The sequence below is a fragment of the Ambystoma mexicanum genome, chromosome 2q (assembly GCF_040938575.1).
Source record: "Ambystoma mexicanum isolate Mex_15411 chromosome 2q, UKY_AmexF1_1, whole genome shotgun sequence".
Classification (NCBI taxonomy): Eukaryota; Metazoa; Chordata; class Amphibia; order Caudata; family Ambystomatidae; genus Ambystoma; species Ambystoma mexicanum.
The window spans coordinates 197,755,087-197,776,140 of record NC_090924.1 but is presented as its reverse complement, the minus strand read 5'-3'; the positions used below and the strand labels follow the sequence as shown (position 1 = coordinate 197,776,140).

General features: G+C 52.0%; 1 protein-coding gene across 4 annotated transcripts in view; it reads right to left on the bottom strand.

The window, feature by feature from the left end:
- Positions 1 to 21,054, bottom strand: part of MARF1 (meiosis regulator and mRNA stability factor 1) — a 1,350,049-nt gene that overhangs the window by 836,847 nt on the left and 492,148 nt on the right. For all 4 annotated transcript variants that reach the window (XM_069647123.1, XM_069647122.1, XM_069647120.1 and 1 more), the window contains exon 9: positions 7,952 to 8,115. In XM_069647123.1, coding sequence (XP_069503224.1) covers positions 7,952 to 8,115 — 164 coding nt within the window. The remainder of the gene's footprint in view (positions 1 to 7,951; positions 8,116 to 21,054) is intronic.

Sequence of the window (21,054 nt, the reverse complement as noted above, 5' to 3'; positions counted from 1 at the left end):
TCATCTCCCCTGGATGGTTTCCTCACCACTTCCAAAATAGTAAATCTGATCTGTGCTATTGTATGATGAGCTGATGTAAAATGTCGTGCAACAGGCGCCTTCTCATTGTTGCATCGAATGTTAGATTTATGCTCCGTCCACCTTTCTCTGGCGGACCTTGCTGTCTGTCCAATGTACATTAGGCCACAAGGGCACTTGATGCTATAAATGACCCCTGTTTTTTCTCAGTATGTGGGTGCGTGATGTAATCACCCTTCGCCAAATTATTACACTCACCCACATACTGGGAAAAAAATGTAATTGAGAAATTTTGCAACCTGCCGATCAACAGGGGTCATTTATAGCATCAAGTGCACTTGTGGCCTAATGTACATTGGACAGGCCGCAAGGTCCACCAGAGAAAGGTGGACGGAGCATAAATCTAACATTCGATGCAACAATGAGAAGGCGCCTGTTGCACGACATTTTACATCAGCTCATCATACAATAGCACAGATCAGATTTACTATTTTAGAAGTGGTGAGGAAACCACCCAGGGGAGGTGACTATTTCAGGATTCTTTTGCTAAGGGAAATGTTTTGGATAGATGCTTTGGACACTATCTCACCTAAAGGTCTTAACGAAGAGTTTTCGCTTAATTGCTTTGTATGAACAGCACCCTCCCGATCAAGATAGGTACTTTGTTCCTTTTCTCTTTTTTATTTCTATATAGGTTTATCTTGAATTATCTTTAGTGGATTCTAGGCCGGTTCACATTCACCCTTCAGGTTTAGACTTCTTTGTTGTATATTATGTTTTTTCTATAGTTTCCTGTTTACAGTTTTACCGTTCAGTACATGCATTTTATTTTTTTGCATTCCGGTTTTGGCCATTTGAGTTCTAGCATCTCATTATCTTTGCCTCTATTCAATTTCAATGTTTGATGTACACTGTATTTTATTTAGTTTTTATTTGTTTCAATATTTATTATTCACACTTCATATCTTTCTATTTAACTCTTTATTTGTTCTCCAGCTCTTTCTTTTTAGACAGTCTTGGCAGCAATTGTAATTTGGATCCGATGCCGTACGCGGCTTTATCATCCGTGCACGTGACATTCTCTACACAGGTTTCTTCCAGCTATGGATTTTTTTGAGCAACAATCGGGGGATCATCCCTTCCACCTTCTAACTTTGATAACGGGCTTTTTAGGCATAAGGAGTGGGGGCCAGTTGTTATTTACAACTTGAATACCCGTACACGTGACCTTGTCACGTGATATGTAACACCGGCAAGGGGTTTGTAACAGATTTCGCTTCAGCTCTCTACACGGATTTTTGTTCCATCGCTCTTCAAACTTACCCCAGTTGGGAATTATACACATTTGGGGACTGCTTTCTTTATGCCGTAGTTGTATGCGGTTATAAAACCCGACCACGTGACTGTCACATGACTGGCAACGGACTTTAATAGGAGATGAATCCGTGGAAAGGTTATGCTGTATGGATGTCTGCGATCCTTTGAGGCAGCGGTTTTCGGGGTCATTTGGAACCGTTTTTTCAACACAAGGCCGTATTTACATGTAAGCTTTTGCTACATCTGCATGCCAACTAGGTGGGTCCGTTTTATCTGCCCCTGGAGTGGGTGTATTTTGATATTTATCTTGTAGTATTAGTGTCGGACCATGAAGGGGGTTATGGCAATAACCCTAGAATTGTGCCATATTGGCCTCATTTAGACTACATCGTTTGAGGAGGGTTTTACACATTTAAAACGGTTGAGTCTATGCTTTTCTTCCTTTCAGTGGTCCATATTGTTCGGGGTGAAATCTTTTCCACAGTGAAGGTGGAAATATAATCTATATCCATCATTGGGTCGATATTCCCTGATTGTCAGTACTCCGTCAATTACACGAGCGACGCGGGACAGATTACCTAGTGTACATAAACTTACATTTGGGTAAGCATTATATCAGATCCCAAATTGTTGTCCCTTGACTTGGGTCAAGGTTGAATGCTTGATATTCATCCTTTGTTTATCTTGTCCATCCAGCTTTGTATTCATCCCATCATTAATTTGACAACACACGTGCTATGTCCCCTGGGGGGGGGTCATCGATTCTATTTATGAGAATTGGACGACCCTTTTGAACAAAGTTTTGCTGACCTCTTGTCCTTTATTGATCAGGTACAGATAGTTTTTGTACACTATTGAATTAAATGCACGCTTTAAGGAGTTTTTTTGGGATCACACCTGTTGCACACTTAATGATCATAACATGCAACTGTATCCCTCTATTTTGTCTGTACACTCTCTATTTGAAATAACACGGGTGGTTATGTTTTGCTCAAAACGTGCATTACTCTATTTAGAACTTTGAGACTGTTAGCTGAAAATGATACATCGAACATTTTTAAACTGATGGTCTCCTAATGTATATTACAGATCATTTTGCTCCTGAAGAGGGGGCGTTCCCCGAAACGCATAGAGCCTTTCAGTTCATCACAAGAAGATTGTATTTGAATATTTCTTTGTTCCATGATCGCCTTTTTTTTTAATTGGTTTGACTTATTGAGATGTAAATGCTCACCAGAAGTGTCTGGTCTAAATTATTTGTTGTTAATTTGATTGTCTTTGTTACTATTCAGTACTTTGAAGTAAAATAAATTTGAAGACTTTTGACTGACTATGTGTCAGCTTTAATCGTGTGCAGGGGACGGGAGTGTCTTTAGTCCTAGACACTTTTTCTAAGTTCGTATTTTTCACAAGCCCCGTACCAGGGCCTGTATTCCTCCCTCCTCAGCACCCTGAATCCTTAATTTTTTTTATCTAACAGGCAATAGTGTTCTTTAATTTGGTGTGCACCAATTGAATTCTACTTTGTTGGTGTCCAAACTATGACCTCAGGAGCCATGCCGCTAAGTTCAGAGTTTGTGGGCATGGGTGTAGGGTCTCCCCCCTGTCCTGCGACAACATACTGTACAGGCAGGGTAGTTTTACTGGTGGGGAGAGGGACATTTCCATTAGATGAGCAAACCAGGGTTGGCGGGCCCACATGGGGGCTAACAATATTATGGTGACTGGCTCCTGGTGCATCTTGTGCACTATCTTGAGTAGGGGAGTCGGGAGAAAAGCGTAAACAAATTTCCCTGACCATGTTATCCAGAGACCATTCCCCTTGGAGCAGTTCTGGGGGTACCTGGAGGCGTAGTCTTGGCATTGGGCGCTCTCCTGAGTTGCGAACAGGTCGATCTCTGGGAAGCCCCATTCTGCAAAGACATTCGACACAATGTCTTTGTGCAGATGCCATTCATATTCTATGGGCAGTGGGAAATCTCTGCTGAGCACGTCTGCCAGAAGATTTGAGTTCTCCTGGAACGTGTTGGGATAAAGATCTTGTGTTTGAGAGCCCACATCCAAATGTTTTCGGACAGCCTGGATAGCCCTGGAGAGTGTGCCCCCTTGTTTGTTCAGGTAATACACCGCTGTGGTGCTGTGTCAGGACTAGCACCGTCTTCCCTTGTAGTTGCATTTGAAAGGCTTTCAATGCCTTGTACACCACTAATAGCTCCAGAAGATTTATATGGTTGGATGCTACTTGTGGGGATCACAGTCCATGCGCTGTCTGCTGGAGCAGTTGAGCCACCCACCACCCTGTGAGAGATGTGTCTGTCGTGAGAGTGGCTTCCACTGCAGGGGTGGTGAAGGTTTTCCCCTTCTGTAGGTTTTCCCTTGACCACCACTTCTGATAGTTGTCTCGCCAACCCTCGTTCTCTCTGATCTTCCCATTGTCCGCTGGCCTGACACCACTGGCTGTTGAGCCACTCCTGCATGTGATGCATGCGCAGCCGCGCGTGGGGAACAAAATATATGCATGAGGCCATCATCCCTAGCAAACGTATGGCTTTGCGTACCATCACCTCCCGACTGGCTACATATTGAGGGATCTGAAAAAGCATGTTCTGAACCCTATCGGAGGGGAAGACGAGGCCGTCCTTCATCCAGATTAGAGCCCCCAGAAATAGTTTTACTTGATTGGGGACTAGACTGGATTTATTCTCATTGATGGAGAATCCCAGACTGAACAGAAGGTCTACGTCTTCAGGGTGTTCAAAAAGCATGCGTTGTAAGAGTCCCCTGTTATGAGCCAGTCGTCAAGGTAAGGGCAAACCGGGACGGACAGTCTGCACAGGTGTGCCAGGACCTTTGTAAACACCCTTGGCGCCGAGGCAATGCTGAAGGGGAGCACTTTGAATTGGTAATGCCTGTCCATCACAAACCTTAGAAATTTCCAGTGTGCTGGCAACACTGAAATATGAAAGTATGCATCTTTCATGTCCAATGTTGCCATGTGGTCCCCCTGTTTCAACAGTGGGATCACCTATGTAGCGTTACCATACGAAACTTTTGATGTTTTATAAATATGTTCACTGGGCGCAGGTCTAGAACAGGGCACATGGTGAGGTCCTTTTTGGGTACAAGGAAGTACACTGAATAAATACCCTTGTTTACCTGAATAGGGACAGCTTCTATGGCGTCCTTTGACAACAGCGCTGCCACCTCTTGATGCAGGATCTGCAGATGGTGCAGTGAGAGGCGCGGTGGTCTGAATTGTGGTGGTAGGGCGAATTCGACGCAGTACCCGTGGGCGACCGTCTTTATAACCCACTGGTCTCAGGTTATCCCCTTCCGTGCCATGAGGAAAGATGTTAAATGCCCCCCGACTGTAGTGACATGGGAGGGGACCTGGATCTGATGGTCATTTCTGACCAGAGGCTGCGGCTCCTCTGGGATTGGGGCCTCTACCTCTGGCTTTGCCGCGTCGCTGACCCCTTGGTGGGTAGTAGGCGGGGCTTCCTGTTGTTTGTCCAGAGTTAAAGTTTCCTGTGCTGTAGTTCTGACCTGCACGGGACTGCCCTCGAAAGGACCGACGAGAACCACCTCCCCTTTTGGGCGGGGAGGGGGAGTTTCTGAGTTATCTGTTGCAAGGATTTAAAAGTCTCATGCTCTTTCTTGGCCGTCTCCAGGGCATCGTCGACTGCTTTCCCGAAGAGGTTGGTCTCTTCAATGGGTTTGTTGATAAGAGCAGCCTGTGTTTCAGGCTTGAACTCTGAGTTACGAAGCCAACCGTGCCGCTTGAGTAAAGTGTCTCGGGCCAGAGACCTGCCTGCTGTCTCAGCAGTTTTTAGAGTGTTCTTTATTATAATCTGGTTTACCTGCCTGATTTTGGCTGCGATGGTGAGAAACCTGGACCCAGCAGGTTCAGGAACCTCCTGGAGACCTTCCTGTACCAGATTCCATTGTGCGTCTGCATAACTCACCAGCAGCGTGGAGTTATTCGCTATGCGTGTGGCATATGCAGCTGCCGAGATAACATGCTTCCCTAGGGCATACAACCTCTTGGATTCCTTATCCGCAGGTGCCTCCCCTGTAGCAAGGGGTACTCCAGCCCGTTTCCGGGTGGTAGTCACTACCAAGGAGTCAGGGGTGGCGTGGCCTTTAATATATTGAGGGTCCGAAGGAGCTGGCCGAAATAGCTTTTCCATACTTGGGTTCACTGCCCGGGTCTGAGCTGGCGACACCAGGGACGGGGCCAATCTTTTCACAGAACTAAAGAGGGGAATGGCTTGGCTTGAGGGGGGGTTTCTCCTTGAGAATGTTCTACACAAATTCTTGTTCGGGTACCGCCCCTTGCGTAGTGATCTGAAGGTGATCTGCTGCCTTCCTTAAGATGGCATTGAAGGCCATTTTGTCGATTACAAGCGAGGCCTGGCGAGCCGGGGTGGATGGAGGAGAATCCAGGCATAGAACATCAGTGTCCTGATCTTGTGTGGGTCGCGTCCATGCCTCCGTTAACACCTGCTGGGTTTCCTCCCAGTTGTCCATGGCATCCACCTGGTCCTCAGTATAGTCCTGTAGGAAGGAAGGGTCTTCTTCGCTTTAGATGTCCTGATAAGTGTTCATCTGGACGTCGTCTTCATGATGGACAGAGATTGAGGGCTGAGTGTAAGATTTTCTTGGAAACGTGAAGCCGATTTTAAAACAGGATCTCCACGAGACCTCTTAGGGGAAGGATGTTCAGAAAAAGATATTTTTCAAGACGATCCATGCACCCTTCAAATTTCTCCCTTGTCCACTTAGAGGAACCAGAAGGGCTTAACGGTGGAAAAACGCTGTTTTCCACCCTGTGGCGTCGAATTTTGTCTCCAAGGGTGTTGGACAGAGGCTCCTGACTGTCCTCATAGGTTTCACGAGTATCGGGCACCATGGCGCATCTTTAGACTGGTCTGCGGCCTGCCCCATGCGTTTCGACGGAATAGGTATCAGCCCAACCGTTGAAGTAATTCTCGTGACGCTGTCTTAAATCTCCGCCGAGTAGGCGTGAGTTAACGGGTCCGAAGTTAACCGCATACCGCAGCGTTAGGGGGCCTATCGGTAGATTTTTCACCTGGAGGCCGAGGAGTAGGTTTTTGGGCCTACCAGGCCGTTAGGGACAGTTGGAGCATCGATTGCCCGCGCTTCGACGTGTAAACCCGGTTTAAGGGTAGCGCCCTTGTTTTTTGAACTGCCCAGTCGCAAGACGCTGCTGTGGATGCAGGGAAGGCTGCTGATCTACTCGATCAGAGGAATCCAACAAAAATTTTGATGGCCCTGTTGGCGCTTTCACCTTTTTCGAACTACTCATTGAAATCGGTGGTGGGGTTGTGTGCTTAGTGTGATGTGGTTTTTGTATATCCCTGTTGCCAGGAGTGTTGGCCCTGAAGCGAGATTTGCATCAGGCCTTGAAGGGTCGGGGAAAGGCGTGGTGGACCTAGAAGCGTCCGCCTTGGTCTATAAAATCTGATCCGGATGTTTGTCATCGGAGGTGCCCCCGTCATTTTCGGCAGGGTGTGGGGGAAGAGGGTTCCACCCGCGATATACCGTACGCGGCCCACCACTTTACACGGCGCTCCTTACAGGTGTTATGCCGAAGGAGCTTACAAGCCGCACGCTGCTTCTCGTCGTGATCTAAGGGGAGACAAGAATTACACATTCTGTGCTCGTCTTTCCACAGATATCTGACCCTACACTTAGGGCAGAACCTAAATGGAATCCTTTGCATAGCGAAGGGTATAAACAAAGATGACCAGACCTAGAGGGCAAAGAGGGGGAAAGAGGAAAGACAAAGATATGGCCACCCGACCCCACTCTCCCTACTGTGTAGGCCGGCCAGAGGGCCCGGCCACGTGGATACCTTAGCCGCCGGATCTTAGACGCCGAAATCCACTGCCGTAGAAAATCCCTGCAGTCTTCATAGAAGCTCTTAATCGCTGTCGAAGTGATTTACGGGGGAATAACCGATAAAGCCGGTATAAAGAGAAAACAATGCCTCTTATGTAAGAGCTTCGCTATAGGGCGACCAGTTATCTGGGCGGAAAAAAACAATCCGAGGGACCTCGCCGCGCGAGGTATTTTGAGTACACTACTCGTCACGACAGGGATAGTGTTACAGACACGCCTATGCAGACGTCCCTTTCGGTCCATGAAAGACAAGATGCCATACTCTGCGGTTACCACTGGATGTCGAGCCATATGCACAGCATGCGATTCTAAGCACATTAACAAGCATCAGAAACAGTTTATTCATCACCCTTTCCCAGCCAAATGTTCAGGTTTTCTGAAATGTCTAGACACCTCCCATCTCCTCCATCACACAGCAGGAAAAGATTGCGCAGATGTACAACCCCAGTTTAAGGGAGATGTCCACCTGGAAGCGAAGCGATCAGAGCTAGAGTGGGGGGGGGGGTCATTCCATTGATGGCAAGAGGGGTGGCGAGAAATAGATGCTGTTAAAGGGTATTCCAGTGCAGAGTCATCCTAAAGAAACTAGTTTTAAAAGCTACAACTAACATTCCAGAGTTGGCAAGGTAGAAAGACCAGAAAGCACAAAAAGGTAGACTGACAGAAAAAAAGTAAATTAATTCAAAACTACCTTTGATTATTTTTATATCCAGATTCGACAGTTCCCACCAGTTTGGGTGCCAAGGCTGCAGGGGTTGCAGGATTGTTATTCAATTTGGTAGTCTCCATCCTACTCTTTCGTTCCTGTTGGTGTGGGGTAGTTTTACCAGCCTTTGATTCCATGTGGCAAAGCTCCTATGACCAAAAAAATAATGTCACTCAGAGTGAAAAAAGAACATAGGGCACATGACAAACCTCAACGACCTGCAAATATCTTCAGTTCCTCAACATTTATACTGCAAATATCTTTTCTGTGCAATCACTCAGTAAATTATTGGGTCAATTCAAAAAGTTCTAATCTACACCTGTATATGTGCACCGTAGTCTAAGCAATTAAAAAAACAACCTAGAACATTAAAGCGAACAATGGGATTAATAAATGCAAAAGTGTATAACAATGTTTACGTTTCCTCTCGGGATATCCCAGCTCACTGGTACATTATAGAAGATATTCTACCTCCTAGAATTTCGATGACATCAGTCCCATTTTAGTAAACAGGATCCCATCAATCTTTCAATACCTTACTGACTACAGGGTTTGTATCGTCATGCTGGAAAATCCAGTGATTAAACCCCATTTAAGAAAAGTAAAAAGTCCTTCGATCCAGAGAATTCCTATGGGCAACGCTAGACGTTAAAGCGCTATACACATCCAATGACCAGCAACTAGGCCTGGATAGTATAGACTTTCTATTTACAACAAAATCAGCATCACAATTCTGTCATCTTGAAATGACAATTTTCATTAACAATAGCTTCCTATTCAATTGAGCGTATTAACACCAGAACAAAGGAATAGCAATGGGAGCGAGCTACGCCCCATCTATGGCCAACTGCTTCATGCATTACTATTGAAGGTCACATTGTTTGGTAAGAATTGATGTAGTAACACTGTGGGACTACACAACACTTATCTGCTTAGTATTAGGTAAGGAACAAGTTACTTACCTGTAACTGTTGTTCTCCAGCATGGGTCTGGCATGGATTCACATGCTCAAGAATATTCCCCGTCAGGCCGGGAATCCTCGGTATAGAAAAAAAAATCAGTATCAGTTTCGTTTCTGGTCTGTCTTTCCTAGTAGTAACCAATCACTGGTCTCTGGGTCATACTGCCCCCAGCCAATGACTGCCCTCTCCCTAAGCCCCGCCTCCGGCAGCCATCCTCAGATTTGGTAGCACGTAAAGTGGCAATATGACCAAGTGAAGAGCCGCAGAGGGGTAAGCGGGAGGGTTTGCATGTGAATCCATGCCAGACCCATGCTGGAGAACAACAGTTACAGCTAAGTAACTTGTTCCTTCTCCAGCATGGGATCTGGCATGGATTCACATGCTCATGAATACAAGAATACATAGCAGTACACACATGCACAACCACGGGAGGTGGCAACATGCTCAACATTAAGCAATACAACAACTCAACATTAAGCAACTCTTACTTCCTCACCAGGCTCCCCTTAGGCGAACAGGTTGCGCAGCACTGCTTTGCCGACCCTGGACTCCTCCCTGGAGTCCCGATCGACGCAGTAGAATCTTGTGAAGGTGTGCGTCGACCTCCACGTCGCAGCCCTGCAGATGTCCAGCAGGGGCATACCAGACAGGAACGCCGTGGTAGCAGCAATCGCTCTAGTCGAATGGGCTCTCGGACGGCCGGGCAGCGGTCGGTTTGCCAACCGGTGACAGTGCATGATGCAGCCGGAGAGCCATCTGGAAATGGAAGTCTTCGAGAGAGGCTTCCCTTGATTCACAGTCCCAAAGTTCACAAACAGCTGCGACGTATTCCGAAAACTCTTCGTGCGGTCCATGTAGAACTTCAGCGCTCTCAGCCGTGACGAAGGCGACGGGAAGAAAACTGGCAACACCAAGGGCTCGTTGAGGTGGAAGTCCGATGGCACCTTGGGCATAAAGGATGGGTGTGTCCTCAGCACCACCCTCGTGTCATGAAAAGTCAAGTACCGAGGCTTGCAAGATAGGGCCTGGATCTCTCCCACTCGTCGTGCGGAGGTGATGGCCACGAGGAACGCTGTCTTCCATGACAGGCACTTCAAAGGCGCCGAATGAATAGGCTCGAATGGGGCCCCCATGAGCTTAGTCAGCACCACATTAAGCTCCCACGCCGGGGCAGGAGCCTTGACCGGCGGGAATGATCGGAATAGTCCCTTCATGAATTCTTTCACCAGGCGATGAGACCACAAGGACGCCCGTCCCGTCGTCCTGGTATATCGGGAGATTGCAGAAAAGATGTATTTTGATGGAGGCATGAGCCAGTCCAGCTTTGGCCAGCGACAGTAGGTACGGCAGTACTTGAGGGGCCGTAATCCGCAGAGGGTTAATGTTCTGTGCGCGTCACCAGACAGAGAACCTCTTCCATTTATGTCCATAGCACTTGAGAGTTGAGGACACCCTGGCCTTTGCAAGAACCTCTCTGCAGTCGGCCGGGATATCGTACCCTCCAAACTCTAGTGCTGCAGGAGCCAGGCCTGCAAGTTCAGCGACTCCAGGTCGTGATGAAGTATGGGGCCTCCTTTCCTGGAGAGAAGATCCGCGTCCGTCGGCAGCTTGACTGGTGGGGACGCCGACAAGTCCAGAAGGTCCGGGAACCAGATCTGCCTCAGCCACACCGGTGCGACAAGGGTCATCCTGCATCGCGACCTCTTGAGCTGGTTGACGAGTCGGAGCAGCAACAGCAAAGGAGGGAAGGCATATAGGAACAGGCCGTCCCAGGGGAACGAGAAGGCATCGCCCATGCTCCTCGGCTGGGGGAACCTGCTGGCGAACCTCTGGCACTTGGAGTTCGTCGCCGTTGCAACCGGTCAATCTGCGGTTTTCCCCATCGTCTGAAGAGTCGATCCAATTGATCCTGACATAGTTCCCACTTGTGGCACGAGCGCATCTCCCTGCTGAGCGAGTCAGCGATGGTGTTCTTTATCCCTGCCAGATGAAAGGGCACTAGAAACATCCCTTGGGCGACGGCCCAATGCCACAGATCCTGGGCTTCCTTGGAGAGGGCTGGGGATCTGGTTCCTCCCTGCTTCCGGATGTAGAACATTGTGGTGGTCTTGTCGGTGAAGATTCTCACCACCTTGCCCTTGAGGGACAGGAGAAAGGACCTGAGGGCCCAGAACACTGCACGGAGTTCCAGGATGTTGATGTGAAGCGGTTTCTCCTCCGGGAGCCAAAGGCCTCTCGCGTGAAGTTCTCCGGTGTGCGCTCCCCACCCTTCCAGGGAGGCATCTGTCGTCACTTATCTAGTGGGATGGGGTCTGAAAGTCTGTGTCCGCCGTCAGATGAGCACGGGTGCCCCACCACCGGATCGCTCGTCAGAAGGTCTCGTTGAGCGGGATCCAGTCCTCGAAGCTGCTCGTCGCTTGGATCCAGCGGGCGTCGAGGAACTCTTGCAGAGGGCGCATCCGAAGCCTGCACAGGCTCACAAGATATATGCAGGAGGACATCATCCCGAGGAGGGACTTGATGGACCTCACCCTGGCCATGTCCGTGGCCAGCAGACGCTGCACCTTGCCCAGGATGGCCTTCGTCCTTTCCTCCGACGGCGAGGCCAGACGCGCCACAGTGTCGAGCTCCGCTCCCAGAAACAGTGCGACTTGCACGGGACCAGGTAGGATTTGGGAAAGTTGATGGAGAATCCCAGGTCCATGAGTAGCTGGACGGTCTTCGCTGTGTGATCCACGGCGAGCTCCCTTGTCCTTGCTCGGATGAGCCAGTCGTCCAGGTAGGGGTAAGGAACAAGTTACTTACCTGTAACTGTTGTTCTCCAGCATGGGTCTGGCATGGATTCACATGCTCATGAATATTCCCCGTCGTCAGGCTGGGAATCCTCGGTAAAGAAAAAACCAGTATCAGTTTCGTTTCTGATCTGTCTTTCGTAGTAATAACCAATCACTGGTCTCTGCGTCATACTGACCACAGCCAATGACTGCCCTCTGCCCTCTACCTAAGCACCGCCTCTGGCAGCCATCTTCAGATTTGGAAGCACGTGAAGTGGCAGTATGACCAAGTGAAGAGCCGCAGAGGGGTAGGCGGGAGGGTTCGCATGTGAATCCATGCCAGACCCATGCTGGAGAAAAACAGTTACAGGCAAGTAACTTGTTCCTTCTCCAGCATGGGGTCTGGCATGGATTCACATGCTCATGAATAAAGAATACATAGCAGTACACACATGCACAACCACGGGAGGTGGCAAAGGCTCAACATTAAGCATTACATCAAACTCAACATTAAGCATCTTACCTCCTCACCAGGCTCACCTTAGGCGAACAGGTTGCGCAGCACTGCTTGGCCGACCCTGGACTCCTCCCTGGAATCCCGATCGACGCAGTAGAATTTCGTGAAGGTGTGCGTCGACCTCCACGTAGCAGCCCTGCATATGTCCAGCAGGGGCACACCAGAAAGGAACGCCGTGGTAGCTGCGATCGCTCTGGTGGAATGGGCTCTCGGACGGCCAGGCAGCGGTCGGTTTGCGAACCGATGACAGTACATGATACAGCCGGAGAGCCATCTGGAAATGGAAGCCTTCGAGAGAGCCTTCCCCTGATTGACAGGTCCAAAGTTCACAAAGAGTTGTGACGTCTTCCGAAAACACTTCGTGCGGTCCACGTAGAACTTCAGCGCTCTAGCCACATCCAGCGAGTGCAAAGTCCTCTCAGCCGGCGACGAAGGCGACGGGAAGAATACAGGCAACACCAAGGGTTCGTTGAGATGGAAGTCCGACGGTACCTTGGGCATGAAGGAGGGGTGCGTCCTGAGCACTACCCTCGTGTCGTGAAAAGTCAAGTACGGGGCCTTGAAGGAAAGGGCCTGGATCTCTCCCACCCGTCGTGCGGAGGTGATGGCCACAAGAAACGCTCTTTTCCACGACAGAAACTTCAACGGGGCCGAGTGCAGAGGCTCGAACGGAGGTCCCATGAGCTTGGTCAGCACCACGTTGAGCACCCACGCCGGGGCCGGCGCCTTCACCGGCGGGAACGATCTGAACAGTCCCTTCATGAACTCTTTCACCAGACGATGAGACCACAGGGACGTCCGGCCCGTGGTTCTGGTGTATCGGGAGATCGCAGCAAGATGAATCTTGATGGACGCGTGTGCCAGTCCAGCTTTGGCCAGCGTCAGCAGGTACGGCAGTACCTGGGGAGCCGTAATCCGTAGAGGGTTAATCTTCTGTGCGTGGCACCAGACAGAGAACCTCTTCCATTTGTGTCCGTAGCATTTAAGAGTCGAGGACGCCCTGGCCTTTGCAAGAACCTCTCTGCAGTCGGCCGGTATGTCGTATCCTCCAAACTCTAGCGCTGCAGGAGCCAGGCCTGCAAGTTCAGCGATTTCGGGTCGTGGTGGAGGATGGCGCCTCCTTCCCTGGAGAGTAGATCCGCGTCCACCGGCAGCTTGATTGGCGGGGACGCTGACAAGTCCAGAAGGTCCGGGAACCATATCTGCCTCGGCCATGCAGGTGCGACGAGGATCATCCTGCACCGTGACCTCTTGAGCTGGTTGACGAGCCGGATTAGCAGTGGCAAAGGAGGGAACGCGTAGAGGAACAGGCCCTCCCAGGGGAACGAGAAAGCATCGCCCATGCTCCTCGCCTGGGGAAACCTGCTGGCGAACCTCCGGCACTTGGAGTTCGTCGCCGTCGCGAACAGGTCGATCTGGGGTGTGCCCCACCGTCGGAAGAGGCGATCCACTAGATCCTGCCGTAGTTCCCACTCTTGGCACGAGCGCAGCTGAGTGAGTCGGCAATGGTGTTTTTTATCCCTGCCAGATGAAACGGCACCAGAAACATCCTTTGGGCGACTGCCCAATGCCACAGGTTCTGCGCCTCCTTGGACAGTGCTGGGGACCTGGTTCCGCCCTGTTTCCTGATGTAAAACATGGTGGTGGTGTTGTCGGTGAAGATCCTCACCACCTTGCCCTTGAGGGACGGAAGGAAGGACCCGAGGGCCCCGAACACTGCACGGAGCTCCAGGACGTTGATATGGAGGGACTTCTCCGTCGGGAGCCAGAGGCCTCTCGCGTGCAGATTCTCGGTGTGCGCACCCCACCCTTCCAGGGAGGCATCCGTGGTCACTGTCTCCTGGTGGTCTGGGGTCTGGAAGTCCATGCCCGCCGTCAGATGCGCGCGGGTGCCCCACCACCGGACCGCTCGGCGGAAACTCTCGTCGAGTGTGATCCTCTCCTCGAAGCCGCCCGTCGTTTGGATCCAGCGTGCGTCCAGGAACTCCTGCAAAGGGCGCATCTGGAGCCTGCACATGGGAATGAGGTAGATGCAAGAGGACATCATTCCGAGGAGGGACTTGATGGACCTCACCTTGGCCGCGTCGGAAACCAACATCCGCTGTACCATGCCCAGGGTGGACCTGGTCCTTTCCTCCGACGGGGAGGCCACAAGGGACACTGTCGAGCTTCGCTCCCAGAAACAGTGCGTTTTGCGCGGGTACCAGGTGGGACTTGGCGTAGTTCACGGAGAATCCCAGGTCCGTGAGAAGTTGGACGGTCCTTGCCGTGTGCTCCACGGCGAGCTCCCTCGTCTTGGCTCGGATGAGCCAGTCGTCCTGGTAGGGGTAGACGTGGATCCCCTCGCGGCGCAGCTGCGCCGCCACCGGTGCAAGGCACTTGGTAAATACCCTGGGTGCCGACCGTAGTCCGAAGGGGAGGGCTTTGAACTGGTAGTGACGCCCTTGGACCACAAACCTGAGGAATTTTCGGTGCCCCTTTAGGATGGGAATATGGAAGTAGGCATCCTCCAAATCCAACGACGACAGGAAGTCTCCTTCCTCCAGCTGACCCAGGACGTGCTGGAGGGTGACCATCCGGAACTTCTGTGCCTTGATGAACTTGTTCAGACGTCGCAGGTCTAGGATGGGGCGCCATCCTCCCGTCTTCTTCTTCACGAGGAAGTATCTCGAGTAAACTCCGGAGCCCCGAAGCCTCTTTGGGACGAGTTCGATGGCGCCCTTCCTGAGCAACGCCTTTACCTCCAGGAGAAGCTGAGGGACGTGAAGCTCTCTCCTGGCCACGGGGGGGACGCGCGGGCACCTTCTTTGTAACTCGAGCGCGTGGCCCCGGGCCAAGGCGTCCAGCACCCAACGGTCGGTGGAGATGGACTCCCACACGCTGACGAAGCTCGCCAGCCGGCCTCCCACCGGGGTGCTTCGGTGGGGGCCCGACCCCACGGCCGGGTCAATCCTGTTTCGACGAGGCTTTGCCACCTTGGCGACAACGGCGGGGTCCTCCAGACTTGCCTCGTCCTCTGTAGGCCTCTTGAGACGACGAGCGGCCGCTTGACGGTAGGTAGAGTAACCGCCGCCGGAACCTTTGGAGGCGCCCTTGCCTCCGCTGCTCCGAAAGGGCGTCCGTCGTTGCTGTAGAACCCCAAGGGCCCGGGCCGTCTCAGTGTCCGCTTTAATGGCCTGAAGGGAATCGTCCACTGTTTTCCCAAACAGGTTGTTCCCATCGAACGGCATGTCCAGGACTCTGGTCTGTACGTCTTGACGGATGTCCGTAGTCTTGAGCCATCCACGCCGCCTAAGGCACACGCCGTTGCCCAACTGGCGAAACCCAGTGTCGGCGATGTCCGTCGCAATAGTGATGGCGTGGTCCGACGCCACCTCACCTTCCTGTAGGATCTCCAGGGCATCCGCCCTCTTGTCGTCCGGTAGGAAGTACAGCAGGGGAGCCAGTTTGTACCATAGCTCCCTATCGTAGCGGGCCACGATAGCCAAGGCGTTGGCCGCTTTAATCGTCGTCGCTGCAGACGAGATGACCCTGCGTCCCATAGCGTCCAATTCCTTTCCTTCGCCGTCCGGTGGGGAAGTCGAAGTGGAGGCCGCACCCCCCCCGCTTTCTTCCTGGCCGCCGCGGAGACGACGGAGTCCGGGGTAGGCTGCGCCCGGAGGCACAGGGGGGCCGCGTCCGGGACCCGGTACTTCTTTTCGTACCGGTCTCTTCTAGCTGGCGTCGTGGAAGGGTTCTTGAGGAGGGCGAGGCCCTCATCCCAAATGTCGTCCAGTAGAGGCACCGCGAGGACCGTCTTCCTCTTGGCCTCGCGCCGTTGATAAAGGAATCCTTCCTTTTTCTTCTCCTCAGGGCAGAGTTGGAAAAGCTCGGATGCCCTGGCGATCATGGAGTGGAACGATCCAATCTCGTCGGGCGGAGAGGCCCTGGTGGGAGGTGACGACGCGAGATCCTCGTCGTATACCTCGTCGTCCGTACCCGTCGCTGCCGTGTCAGTCCCCGTATCATCCCCTCGGGTGGACGGGGAGGCGGGCTGGACGGGTCGCGACGGCTGAAAAGGAGGTGGAGGGTGAATCCTTCTTTTCTTGGGAGGGGGAACACCCGAAGGTCCCGGTTCAGGATCCCCCGACGGGAGAGGCTCCTCCGTCGGCAACGGTAGTCTCGTCCTTATCTCTGAGCATAAGGACTGTATAGCCAGCAAAATGGCCGCCGAGTTGTCTTGCGGCACTGGCAGAGGGGAATCCGACGGGCGATCAGGGGCCCCGTCGGCACCCTCGACGCTGTCGTCACCTGTGTCGGGCTCCATCCCGACGGGCCGGTCTTCATCCACGCCAGGGCCGTGGCTTAAGACCTCGATCAGCTCTTCCTCTGAAGCCGAATCTACGACGACGCCCTGCCCCCCCTTTTTCTTCCCCGCCGGGGATTTCACGGGGGTCCTATCGATGGGCACAAAAGAGGACTCCCTCCGAGGTGGCAGGGAGACTCTGAGCCCCGAGGTCGCCACCACTGGTGTAGCCTCCACAGGCTGAGCCAGGGCCGCCGCGACAGTATCGATAGAGGGCTTGGCCGGATGGATTAAGGCCTTCACCACCTTAGGTGCGCTCACCGCCTTATCCTTGAGGGGGGGGGGACACTGCCTCGCTCCCCCTCCGATGGGGCCTTCGAGCTCGACCGGGGCCTCTCCAGGAGCTTCGCCGGGTGCTCGCCCCTCCTCTTACCCGGCCCAGAGCGTTGGCTCGTGGCTGAAGGTGCCGGGGAGGGTGCGCCCTGCCTGGCACCCGTAGAGCCCGACCGTTCGGCGCTCCCGGTGCCAGCGGACTCGCGGTGCTTGGCCTTGTGTTGGACCCCCGTCGCCGGGGCGTCCTCAAAGGTCTTAGAAGACCGCTCGGATTTCTTCCTTTTCTTCTCGCCTGACGGGCTCTTCCCTTCCAGCCAGTTGGCGAGGCGTTGGTTGTGGTCCTTCATGGTCCGCTCCGACATATTGCCGCAAAACGCACAGTCCTTCTCCACGTGCGTCTTGTCCTCATGTAAGCAGTAGAGACAAAATGAGTGTTCGTCCTCCTTAAAGACGTTCTGCAGCTGGCATCCAGGGCAGACCCTGAACAGCTTTCCGGGCGTCGAGCTTCCCTTCTCCTGGGCCATGTCCGGGCCTGAGAAGCTTCTGGAGTCCTCCAAAACATAGCTCGACGTAATCTTCACCCTTGAGGGGCGCAGATGAATCCGACACGGGTCCCCGTTGATCGGATGGAGAGTCAGTGGAGCTTGAGGCTCTTTTGACCGGAAAAAACGAAGTTTTGAGAAAAAAACGTGAAAAATTAGCACTAACGCTCGAGAGCAATAGCACGAGGATCCCAACACATGAACGTGCGGTAAAAATCTGAAGATGGCTGCCAGAGGCGGTGCTTAGGTAGAGGGCAGTCATTGGCTGTGGTCAGTATGACGCAGAGACCAGTGATTTGTTATTACTACGAAAGACAGATCAGAAACGAAACTGATACTGGTTTTTTCTTTACCGAGGATTCCCAGCCTGACGACGGGGAATATTCATGAGCATGTGAATCCATGCCAGACCCCATGCTGGAGAAACATGGATCCCCTGCAGGCGCAGCCGCGCCCCCACCGGTGCACACCCTGGGTGCCGAATTCAATCCGAACGGGAGGGCCTTGAACTGGTAGTGCTGTCCTTGGACCACGAAATTGAGGAACTTTCGGTGTCCTTTTAGAATGGGGATGTGGAAGTATGCATCTGTTAGGCAGAAACCTGTGCAGTTCCCTCTGGGACCACTGCAAAAGATTTAAGACTACAGGTGTTTGGCAGTAAACCCACTTGGTAGCAGTCTGTACCACACAGATTCACTTGGTAGCTGAGGCTGAGCAGTCAGTATACAGAGTATTCACAATAGATCAGAAGAGCACAGTAGAACAAGTAAACACTGACCAGAGCTTGGTGTAAAAGATATAATTATTTATTTAAAACCACATCTAGAAAAACACACAGGCACTAATCGTAATCAATTCAAAAACACGGTCACTAAAAGATACACTTCCTTAGAGGAATTTTAGACAAGTCTTAAGTAAAGCCCCACTTATTTTCAGACAGCGGTGAGCGCTTAACACAGCTGGCACTCTAATAATTCATTTTAAAAGGGAGAGAAAAGCAGAGTATAATATGAAACCGATCCCAACCCTTTTCATAAGAACAAAACAAGAGGGAGGCAAGTAAAACCGTGAAGTTAGCGTTCAGAAGGCCAGATCCACTTTAAGAGGATCAGAACGAAATGTGTCCAAGGTCACATGGTTGAAGTGCACAAGAGTCTTGCAAATGTTCAAAAAAATGTTCAAAAAAAAAAAAGAGTTGGACCAAAAGAAAGGGACCCGTTAGGTCAACGCAGCCAACCCAGTCCAGAAGGTTAAGGGATTATTATTACTTTGTAGCAATCTTTAGAAAGGGAGGCCTGGCTTACACGGTACCTTAAAGTGGTGAGAATACTCCAGCGGGGGCAGTTGTTCCTGGCAGCGGATGCAAGTCGGTGCTTCGTCCGGGGGAAGAGAGGATCTCGTCGGGGAGGAAGACAGGAGTCTGTTGCACTGCCAGGGAAGAAACCAGCCGCGGAGTTCTCAGGTAAAAGGAGTGGTCCTTTTATTCGCGGTCCAGTGGTAAGTGGCTATCCGATTGCCGGGCTGCTTGGCACGGGCAATTTGACCACAAGACGGCCTGGGATGCGAAAAGAAGAAGGTAAACTGGTTGTGCCCACCAGTCAGGGGATGAAGACTCCAGTCGGGAGATCTTCTCTGTCGTCGGGAAGTGGTGAGTCGGTTCCGCAGGGCTCCACCGGTGGTGTCGTCGTGGTAGGTCGGCTCAGCTTCTCCAGTCCCCAAAGCCCTGCTTTTATGCAGCACACCCCCATTCACTCAGCCTCGCTGTCAATCAAACATGCTAAGTGGTGAGCCAGCCTGCTCACCACTTGGGCCAATCACACAAGAGTGCGACTTGGGTTACCAAGGTAACTCAGTCCAGGGTGCCTAAACCCCCTCACACACACCATGTGGTACCCAGACAGAGTGGCACCACTTTTGGAGGCTTCTGCGGAGAAGCCCGCCAAAAAGTGGAACAAAGGGCTCGACTTGGGTTGGAGTCACAGAAGAGAACACAAATGCCATTTTAGAAGCGAGTCCTGGCAAAAAATACCAACCGGCGAATTAATATTAATTAAATAAACCGGGGGTATGTTTGAGGCTATGAGAATTAAATAATTAAAGTTGGTAGCCTCGAACAATGGGAAAATCCCATAGGGATATATTTGCGGTCGAATATAAAAAGTAGTTTCCACTGCCACCAGCCAAAACTCGATCAGGGGGGACGGAGACGTGCCCCCTCGACTAACAGACCCCGGGGCAATCGAATTGCCCCGACCAGTACGTCCACAATATGATGGTTTGTACTGGTTTCTTTTAATAATTTGTGACTAGTAAAGCCAATGGTGACTTTACATGCCCTGGGACACAGTCAGTCCCAGGGTATGGAGTATATGGTGGGGTGTCACTAGGACACCCCTGTGTCACCTCACGGAGGGTGCTGTGTGACACACATAGTAAAAACTCATGAGACCCTATGGGGTAAAGGACCCCATAGCCCATAAAACACATTAACAGTCAAAGGAACACCATAAATCATGTCCAAGAGTGGGAGAAAAAGAGTCTCACTCTTGGCAGGAGAAAAAAACAAACTCCAGAAATCCAGCAAAGCTGCTGGGGGACTCACTAGGTTAGGAAATTCAGCCTAACAGCATCCTCCAAATCCAATGACGACAGGAAATTGCCCTCCTCCAGCTGTCCCAGCACTTCCTGGAGGGTGACCATCCGGAACTTCTGTGCCTTGATGTACTTGTTCAGTCGTCGCAAGTCCAGGATGGGGTGCCATCCTCCTGTCTTTTTCACGAGGAAGTACCTTGAGTATACTCCGAAGCCCCGGAGCCTCTTCGGGACAAGCTCGATGGCACCTTTTTTGAGCATCGCCCTTACCTCCAAAAGCAGTTGAGGGACGGGATTTTCTTTCCTGGCCATGGGTGGAATGCAGGGGCACTTTTTTAGAAATTTGAGGGAGTGCCCCTGGGCCAGGGCGTCCAGCACCCAACGGTCGGTGAAGATGGACACCCACACGCTGACGAACTTCGGCAACCGGCCTCCCAACGGGATGCTTCGGTTGGGGCCCGACACCGCTGTCGGTTCAATCTTGCTTGGAGGACGCCTTGGCCTCCCTGGCGACAACGGCGGGGTCCACCCGACTTGCCTCGTCCGCTACAGGCTTCCTGAGACGAGGAGCGGGCAGCTTGGCAGTAAGTAGAGGAGCCACCACCAAATCCCTTGGAGGCACCCTGCCTGTAAAGGACGGCCTTCGTTGCTGAAGAACGCCTAGGGCCTTAGCTGTCTCTGTGCCCGCCTTGATGGCTTGGAGGGACTCATCCACTGTTTTCCTAAACAGATTGTTCCCGAACGGCATGTCCAAAACCTTGGCTTGTATGTCATGGTGGAAATCCGTCGCCTTGAGCCACCCTCGTCGTCCAAGGCAAACGTTGTTGCCTAGCTGGCAGAAACCGCTGTCGGCAATGTCTGTTGCCACCGTAATGGCGTGATACGATGCCACTTCGCCTTCTTGCAAGAGGTCCAGGGCCTCGGCCCTCTTGTCATCCGGTAGGAAGTCCAAAACGGGGGCGATCTTGTACTATAACTCCCTGTCATAGTGGGCCACGATCGCGAGGGTGTTGGCCGCCTTAATCGTTGTTGCCGCCAACAAGATAACTTGTCCCATTGCGTCCAGCTTCTTTCCTTCGCCGT